Below are 9,825 nucleotides of genomic sequence, written 5' to 3' on the forward strand. Positions count from 1 at the left end.
TGGGTTATATCTAGTTTTTCAGGGAGTTAGAAACATGTCCAGAACACACAAGCCAGAGACCCTCCTGACCCTGACCGGAGAATCAGGCCGAGTGGGACATGCTCAGTGAGGTCGAGCTTGGCACATACAGAGTTTCTTCCCTTCTCTGATTTCCAGTCATTTTTGATACTACTGCTATTCATGCTTTTGATATGTGTCACTATTCAGGTTTTAAAAAAGATTTATTATTGGCAATTCACATAATTAGTGCAGTCAGACTGAGTTGACCGGTTTCCATTTTGCGGTTACACTTTGAGGGGTCCAAAACTCTTCTCCTGGGTGAAGTGCTATTGTTTAAGAACATAACACACTCTGGAGAAGTCCTGAACAAAGTGAAACTCAAATAACCACTCGCTTCATTTTTGTTAACATCAGTATTAAATGATCTAGTGACTTGGCTTGGCCAAACCAGCAAACAGTGTGCTACCAGACTGGATTAATTTTCTTTTAAGATTTAAAAATCATATTTAGAGAGAGAGGAAGGGAAAGAGAGACAGAAACATCCATGTGGGAGAACATTGATCAGCTGCCTCCTGCACGCCCCCCACTGGGGAACGAGCCCACAACCTGGGCATGTGACCTGACTGGGAATTGAACCGGTGACCTCTTGGTGCAGGGTCCATGCTCAGCCACTGAGCCACACCAGCCGGGCAGTGAGGCTTCTTCTTCTTCTTTTTATTCTTTTTAATTGAGGTATAATTGATATAACATTAGATTAGTTTCAAGTGCACAAAGTAATGATTTGATATTTGTATATACTGCAAAGTGACCGCCACAGCAACGTCCATGAACTTCCGTCACCAAACATAGTTACAGAATTTCTTTCTTGTGTTGAGAACTGGCCGACTACTCTCCCAGCTATTTGCAAACATACAGTATCATTAACCATAGTCGAGGCTTCTTTTTAAGGAGCCCCAAGTCTTGGACTCAGCATCATTTGGATCAATTAGCTTTCTTGATGGTCCAGCGTCTTGGTTTGTTCCCTCCGAACCTGTGTACAGGATCTTTTTGGGCCTTGGTTTCTTTATATACAGGACACCGTGAAGAAGTCCACTCTCTTGGTGCTGATGTGAGGAGTAAGTGCGTTGGTGGCTATAAAAGGCTTAGCACGTAGCATCACTACTTCACCATTGGCTCTTTTCCTTCCCAAATTTCTCTCTTTTCGACGGCCGGCTGGAGAGAGTGTCCGTAACTCAGAGCTGCTCACATCACACACGCTGTTTCTCATTCTGTCCCCAAAAGGGGGGACATTTAACGACGGCGCCTTGCGGGTGAATTTCAGGCTTTCGCCCGCTGCATGGAAGACCCCCTGGGTGTCTTTGTCAGCGTCTCCGTGGCTTCCAAAATTAGTCCAGGGGGATCTGGCCTGCTTTCCTTTCGGGCACGGCTGCTGGGCTTTGGGAAATTTGAATTTTTGATGATCAAGAGGACCCCTCACTCATTCACTCTTCCTTTGCCCTAGTCTGGCTTTTGTCTGCTCTCCTCTCTCCCGGACGCGATGCCTTGTCGTCCGCATACACCAGCGACTTTAAACTGCCACCCGTTGGTTGACGCCGCTGTGTTTGTGTGTATCTACCAAACACCCTTTAATTATGATTCCTGACTGAACTGAAGTAAAATTATATTTCCGCACTGAAGGCTTCAAAATACGGACCGCGTGGTTCAACTACGCCGTCTACCTGGATAAGCGCATGTTGCTGACTGTGGGCTGGTTAGGCGCCGGACTTCTGAAATGCGATTCTGTAATTCTTTCATCCTTTAAAAGAAGAACATCATATTTTACCACTTGGAAGTAAATTGGGAAGATTTGAAATCTTTTTGTCTATGAACTACTATACTTTGGGGGGTAGTTAGGTAAACTTGGGACAATTAAGGGAAATACCACCATGAGAATCTAAGTAATATCATCTGTGAAAAGTATCGTTTATAAGCTCTAAAGTGTTATTGATAGGTGAAGAATCATAATCATCACTGCCCCAAAAGATAGACAAACAACACTTAAAGTCACCGTTAAAATTACTGTGGGAATTTTAAAGGGACAAAAACATGGCCCGTGAGTCTGTGATCTCTGGGCTGAGGTTTGGCCCGATTGTCTTCCAGGTGATCAACCTTGGGACCCTCTGCAGTCCTAAGCAGGAATTCGAAAGTCACGAAAACATTCAAGCTTGGAAACAGAGGGAAGACACACCCTCGAGCCTCCTTCTGTCACAAGCTACCGTGTCGCCCTGGCCCGGGGTCAGGACACGCTTGGACTCGGGTTGTTTGTGCCAGCCTGGCCTTTGTCGCCCTTCCTTCCCTGGGTGGAGACCGATTTCTCCTGGAGACCACCCAGGAGCTGACCTGCTGCTTCCCCCGGGGCAGCCCCCACGGCCCCCGCACCTCCTGCCTGTGATGCTTGCTTCAGACACAGGCACATGGCCAGGCCGGCTCAGAACCACGGCTCAGATCTGTGGCTTTCTGTGGCACTTTGGGGGGGAAGCGTGCTTTCTCACGGGGGCCGCTGAGCAAAAGGAATAGGAGTCTGACAGGGTCGTAGCCCTTCTCCCGGCCACGGGGGTGGGGGTGGGGCAGCAGGACCGAAAGCCGGAGGGAGCGGTTTTGCCTGGGCCTTGCTCCAGCCCCGGCTGCGCAGGAAGCTGGCGTCGGACCCTCAGGGCCGCCAGAGGGCGCTTCCCTGCTTCGGCCGCTTTGAACTGCTTCTGCCTCTGGTGAGTGAGTGTGGAGCAATCCCGGGGGGGGGGGGGGGGGCCCGACGAGGACGAGGCGCCCGCGGGAGCTGAGCGGCGGGCGGTGATGTTGGAGGCGTTGGCGCTGCGCTCGGCAGTGGGGAGCATCGCTTGGTTTCACTGAGCTCGGCGCTCTCCGCCACACTCTCCGCGGGTTCGCCTGGCCAAGGAAAGGGCCCTCCCGGGGCCCTGGGGTCCGTTTGGGGAAGTGGGGGCCGTCCCTCTGGCCTCTCCGCTGTCCGCCGGCGGGCGTGGGCTGGACTTCCCTTCGCCTGCAGCAGCTCCGAGCGCACCGAGGGGCAGAGGGGCAGCCCGTGCTGTGCGCCTGGTTCTCTTCTCATCCCAGCATGTTCCCGGTGGATTCTGGCTGAAATGGACACCGGGACAGCCCGGAAGGACAGCCTGCGGCTGCGACAGAAATGGGGTGGGGCGCTTGCCGCAGCTTTCAGGACCCGGGGGCAGAACCCCCAGGCCGGCCAGCAGCGGGGGCACCGGCGCTCAGATGCAGCAGCCCGTCGAGGGCGGTGTGTGTGGAGGAGGCTGTCTTCGCTGCACACTGGGCGGGAGGCAGAGTGGACAGGTTTCCCACGCGGGCTGGAGCCCTGAGGTCCTTCAGCTGCTGACTTCGGCGTGGCTGCGGCCGCTGGGCTGGGGTGCGGCCCCGGTCTCGGCAGGCACGTCAGCTCCGGGATGCTGCAGATGGTTGACGCCCAGGCCCACAGAAAATGTGTTGATAGTGGCCAGCAGATCCGTTCACGTCCTCCAGAGACAGCAGGCCCTGCAACGGTCCACGCTGCCTTACTGGGCAAGCTCCCCGCCCGTCAGGCAGCAGGCACCTGGGCAGGCCTGAGGGGCTGGGCGCGGCGGACTGACCACCGGGCGGCTTCGCTCTGGCCAACGGCGAACAGCCTTTCTTCCCTCCGCGGGTTCTCATCCAGCTCCGAATCCAGCGACCTCACTACTCGAGCTCGTCCTTGTGAACAGATGCCCGCCCCCCAGCTTATTCCTCTGCCCTGATCAGAAAATCACAGAAAGTCAAACAGCAGCATCAGGGCTGCTGGTTTGGCGGGAAGATCACTGGCCGAAGAATCTTGAGACGTGTCTTCCTTCTCACTGTGTCTTCACACTCGGTGGACCCTCGTTTCCGGTCTGTGAAATGTCCAGCTGGGACTAGTGTGTTCGTTTGTTATTGTTGCCCTGGGAAATGATCACAAACTTGGCGGCTCAAACAGCACACGTGTATTACCTCCCGGTTCCTTAGGCCCAACATGGTCTCACCAGGCTGAAGCCAAGGCGTCAGCAGGGCTGTGCCCTCTGGGGGCTCCGGGGAGAACCAGCTCCCTGGCCTCTCCAGCGTCCCGGGCACCCCATTCCCGTTTGTCGGTCCTCAAAGCAGTGTCAGGTCTTGTCCTCACGTCTTACCTCTCCGACTACTCCTTCTTCTATTTTTTTGAATATTGTTTCCACTGATTTTTAGATTGAGTAGGAGGGAGGGAGAGAGAAACAGCGACGTGAGAGACACACATCAATTGGTGGTCTCCCAAACGACCCCGACCAGGGCCAGGGATTGAACCTGCAACCAAGGGACAAGCCTCTGACCTGGAATCAAACCCAAGACTCTGGGCTGATGCTTTAACTGCTGAGCCAAACCGGCCAGGGCTCCCTCGTCTGTTTTTAAGAGCTCGTGTGATTCGATTGAGATGATTCGCAGGATGATTCAGGATAATCTCCCCGTGTCGAGGTCTTTAACCTTAATCTCATCTGCAGAGCCCCTGTAGTCATAGGAGGCAACGTATTCAGAGGTTCTGCGGATCAGGGTAACAATGTCTCTGGAGGGATAGTGCCTATGGGCTCGTTACGTCTCTATCAATATTAGGTCCTGTTTGGGAAGCTTACTGTCTTCCCAGCGTCGCCCTACAAATCAAGAGCATGATTTATTTAAGTCTGACCCAGATTCAGCTCAGTCTCGGGGCTGTAGACTGGGCGTTGGTAGACCTCAGGCTCACGTGTTTAAAAATGCACGTTCAGTTTAAAAGTTTAAATTGGGAGCGGTCATGCAAGGACACACGTTCCCAGCTTCTCGAAGGAGCAAGCTCAAAAGACAACCACGGAGAGTGAAAATGTAGGAGAATCGGATAACACTGGGCTTTTTATCTTTCATTTTATTTTTGCGGGCAGCAATGAGCCAGAATTGAGTGGTGCCTATTGATTGTCTTCTGCGGATGGGGTTTTAAAATTTATATTACCTACTTGGTCCCCGAGTAAGCACTTGAATTTCCAAGCTCTGGTCTCTCCCTGTGTGGCTTCATCCCGACCATAAAATTGATTTTCACCCTGACGACCCAGAAGTACCGTAGGCTCCGGAGTCATTAATGGTGATTTATTCATTAATTATTGAGCTGGACAGACAGATGACTGTATTTTATCTCTGTTGTTTTGCCGGTTTCAAAATACACATATTTTGGCATTCGAAAGGGCTAATTCTCCACAGCGACTCCCCTCCCTTGAGCATTGCAGTTAATTGAAGTTTTTAGTATTATTGGCTTCACTCTATTTTTTTAAAAAAATATATACGTTAAAAAAGGTAACCCCCAGCTAGCCTAAGTGCAAGGGAGACTTTTATAATCTGAAAAAAATGTCATGGCCAAAGCATCCGTATGCCCCCAGCTTCATGCTGGCCCCGCTGGGCTCTCGGCAGAGAGCTGAGTGGAAAATTATTCATCGCTTGGTACTTGGAGGCTCAAGTCCCTGCCTCGATTTTCAGAGTTGTTTGTAACCAGAAAGGAAGGTGCTGAGAGCAGCTGATAGAAAACACACAAAACAAAAATAAAATCTATGGTTGAAAAAGCCACACAGCCCACGTTGAATCCAAAGATTCTTTTGTTGAACGGGCAGAATATACGAGCGATTCACATTTGAGACTGTCACGTCACGTTGAACGAGCGTATTGTCCGGAACAACCACGGACACCATGGAGCTGTGGTCTTGCCTTATGTTTTATACGGGTCAGGTAGGGTCCTCGTCGTCTAAATTAAACTCACAACAGCCGCCCGGCCAGTGTGGCTCAGTGGTTGAGCGCCGACCCTGCACCAAGAGGTCACCGGTTCGATCCCGGTCAGGGCACATGCCCAGGTTGTGGGCCCGATCCCCAGTGGGGGGCGTGCAGGAGGCGGCCAGTCGATGTTCTCTCTCAGCGATGTTTCTGGCTCTCTCTCCATCTCCCTTCCTCTCTCTCTAAAAATCAGTAAAGAAAAAAATGTTTAACTCGCAAGAACCATGGAAGAACAGAAGCAACGGAAAGGAATTTGCTAGGGATGGGCGAGGTCACCCGCAGAGTATGACCCTCCGTGACGGGGCCCCGGCGAGGGGGGAAGGGCCCAGGAACTGGTTACAGAAGTGGAGTGAGTATCGTGAACGGGCTCAGCGGTGCCTTTTTCTTGTTTCCCACTACAACTCATTGGACATCAAATTTAGCTGAATTAAAAAAAAAAAAAAAAAGATTGAGAACCTCGATGGAAAAGAGGCGACGAAGCCTCCCGGCCGATGAATTACATCGAAAGCGAGATGACCTAAGTCAGATGTTCCCAAACTCTGGCTTCAGAAGAGCAACGAGCCGACGGCGAGCTGGGCTCTTCAGATGAGAACGCACCGTGAACACTTTTGTTTTTGGGTGACGCTTGTCTTTAAATATGAAGACACGGAGGTGCAATTCCAGATGATCTCTCGACCGCCGGAATATTCAGCGAGGCGGGCAGTTGGCGGGTTTCTCTCCTGGAGGCGGAGTGCCTTGCTTTGCTGGGATTCCCCACCGTGCCCTGTAGAGAGCAGATTTCCCCTTCATTGCGGGGGTTGGCGGGGTGCAGGTAGCAAACTGGGGAGACAGTGGTTTGATGGAAACCGCTTGAGGTTGTAACTTCAATTTTCCTGCTTCCGTTATCTCCCCGAGACCTTTGAGTTCACGGTCCCTGTGGAAAGGCAGGAAGGCAGGCTGGTAATGAGCTTGGCTGTGGGCACCCCGGGCTGTACTGTGCCGTATTTGAAAGTTCAGCAGTTTCAAAAGGGTGAGTCTATTTCGGGAGTACTTTATTTTTGTATTTTGTGATCGTACTGTGGGTAGGTTGTGCAGAGTTTTTAACCAGTTCAACAGCTGTGTGTGTGCGCGCGCACGTGTGTGCACATGTGTCTGTGCGTGTGTGTATTGCAAACTTGAAGGCGAACCCAAAACCTCCTGCAGAACTATTATTTGTTGACTTTCCGGGGGATTTGGTCGTCCCAGATGGGACACTTAGGTAGCCCAAGGAAACAAAAAAGCAGTGGTTCAAACAGTCGATTCTATCTCCATTTAGCAGATACTTGATACTGTGTAGATTAGGATCTTTCTTAGAAACTTACTGAAATTCAGAAAAAACAACCCAGACTACTCGTTCCTTCCTTGACTGGTGCCAGTGGTGTAAGGACCAGGGGGACGTTGGGGTGGGAACGGCCACCATCCGTGTGGCATTTGGCTGGGGCTCAGGAGGAGGCGTGGTTCATGGCGACGAAATGCCTCCGATACCGGGTTGTGAATGTCCAGGACGGGCGCGCAGCCGCTGAGAACCGCGTGTTCTCCCTGCTAATTCCGTGGGCCCACCCTCCAGGGACACCCTCCTGGATGAGGGGCGGAGGGGCCCCCTGCGATGCCTCCTCTCTGGCCGTCCAGAACCTTCGTTCTTACGCTGACCAGTGGCCTCCTCCAGGACTCTAGGCGGCAGCGGAAGAAAGGTCCCTGCAGCCCTCTGCCCCTCCCAGGGTCGCGAGGGGGCGGGTGTTTCCAGCGCTGTTGCCCATGGCAGGGACAGACCCTCGGGGTGTGGGGATGTGAGGGAGGGAGAGGCAGAAGCCCCACTCACCGCCCCCTCTTCTCTCTCTCCCGGCCCCTGCCGGCCTGGGCGCGCCGTGGCGGGCTTCCCCTCTGCTGGGAAGTTGCATCCTGTCCCGTCTCCTCCTCTTCTGCTCACGGGAAAACAGGCCCATCGACGCTGAAGTGCGGTCTCTGGTTTGTAACATAAAGGGAGGCTTCTGGAAGTTAGAAAGCCTCGTCTGTCTCATCTTCGGGACATGGCTTCTGCAGGGGTTGCCGACGGCTTTCATGCCGGTCATGCTGTGGACGGCTCACACGAACCAGGGTGAGCAATGACCTCTCTCCAGCAGGGGGTGCTTCAGCCCCGATGGTCAGGGGCGCGGGCAACAAGAAGTGTGCCGGAAAAAAGTGGCTGAGACAGTATTCAAAAGGTTATTCCATCAAACCAATGCGAGCAATACCAAAAGCTCCGTAATAATTCCACCAGCACCACTTCACATTTGGGTGTCAGTTTCTTTTTCTTTATTGATTTTTAGAGAGGAAGGGAGAGGGAGAGAGAGATAGAAACATCGATGAGAGGACGAGAGAGAACATCAATTGGCCGCCTCCTGCATACTCCGCACTGGGCATTGGGCCCACAACCTGGGCATGTGCCCTGACCGGGAATCGAACCGGCGACCTCTTGGTGCATGCGTCGACACTCAACCACTGAGCCACATTGGCCGGGCTGGGTGTCAATTTCTATCTTACACACCATTTTCTGACAAAACACTTAATTCCTTCCACAGTTTTGCAAAGTAGCTTTTTTTTATTCCCACTTGTCTGAGGACATTGAGACTCAGAGATCTCGAGGGGCTATCCCAAGGCCAACGGAGCTTTGGATTCCAGACGGGGTCGGAGGCATTCTGATCCCAAGGGCTCCCCGCACTTCATCAGGGTCTGGGCTTCCGGATGGACAGGTCTGATCTGCCTGGACCCCTACCTTCTGCTGGATGGTTTTCTGGGCCACACGGGCTCCGCTCTTCCTTCGTTCCCTGTCTGCGGAGACTCGCTCCAGCTCAGGGCCACCCGACCCCAGGTCAGCTGGGCACCCCCGATCCGCAGCGGGGCTCCTCAGCCCGCCCCCCGCCTGTTCTGTCGACCACAGCAGCTGACCCGAAGGGTTCACGCGGGGCCTCGTGAACAGCGCCTCTTCCCCAAATCCCGCGCTCCGGCTTCGGACCCTGACGTTGCACGAACAGCCTCACGCGGACACCTTTTCGGTCTTTGGGGCCTGAGGACTTCGGGCGAGCATGGAGTCGAAGGGCGGGAGGAGTGGGTGTTTGCTGTGCTTGGGAATCTCAAGGTCGGATCAGCTCCGAGTAGGCTGGGCCAGACGTGGAGGTGGTGGGACACCCGTCCCGAGTCCTGTACCTTCCACGTAGCGGGACCCTGCCCGCTCCGGCCGCTGACTCACTGCTTCGGCCTCTGGGCGAGGGCAGAGGGCAGTGTGTGCCCCTTTGCACGCATCGCCATCCCGTGCGACTGCGCATGCGTCCACCTCGGCAGCAGGAGGGACGTTGACATTCAGAACACAAAGCCGCCCGTGGATTCGCCTCGCCCTCGCCACCGGCCGCCCGCATCCAGCCGCATCGCTGCTAGGGCCTTACCCGCCTGCAGAACTGGGCTGAACTTAACCAAGGCCCAATCATACGTTAAGAAAACACACAATGAGAAACACGACCCGTAACCTAGGGGCTTAGCGCTGTGCTTCCCGGGTCCCTGCTGGTTCTGCCCTTGTCCCGGGTCCAAGGCAAACATGAAAATGTCAAGATCTTTTATTTTCCTCCCCTCCCCTCCCCTCCCCTCCCCTCCCCTCCCCTCCCCTCCCCCTCGCCTCCCCCTCCCCTCCCCCTCGCCTCCCCCTTCCCCTCCCCTCCCCTCCCCTTCCCCTCCCCTCCCCTTTTCTTTGCAGGGGGCAGGCTTGGCCACAGCTGGAACGTAGCCTCTTCTGTAGGTGGCTTGTGGAGCATCTTCAATGAAGAGACGCGAGGACCAGAGAGAGAGACACAGACAACGGCGGGAAAGGATGAGGAGAGACTGGAGCCTCTCACGAATGTCAGTGTCCACAGGCTTATTCTAGGACCAGCTATTGTGTGGATTGCAGCCAAAGGTATGAAAATGTCACGCCCTCCCTGGACAGAGGGACAGGTCGTGGGGTCTGGAGGGAGTTTGGGAAGA

At 53.9% G+C, this 9,825-nt stretch overlaps 1 protein-coding gene across 1 annotated transcript in view; it reads left to right on the forward strand.

The window, feature by feature from the left end:
* SUMF1 (sulfatase modifying factor 1) overlaps positions 1 to 9,604 on the forward strand; it is a 103,122-nt gene extending 93,518 nt beyond the window's left edge. The window contains exon 9 of the mRNA XM_036266902.1: positions 9,560 to 9,604. Within this exon, the coding sequence (XP_036122795.1) occupies positions 9,560 to 9,589 (30 nt within the window). The 3' untranslated portion in view covers positions 9,590 to 9,604. The remainder of the gene's footprint in view (positions 1 to 9,559) is intronic.
* The last annotated feature ends 221 nt before the right edge of the window (positions 9,605 to 9,825 follow it).

This window comes from Molossus molossus, unplaced genomic scaffold (genome assembly GCF_014108415.1).
Source record: "Molossus molossus isolate mMolMol1 unplaced genomic scaffold, mMolMol1.p scaffold_m16_p_18, whole genome shotgun sequence".
NCBI lineage: Eukaryota > Metazoa > Chordata > Mammalia > Chiroptera > Molossidae > Molossus > Molossus molossus.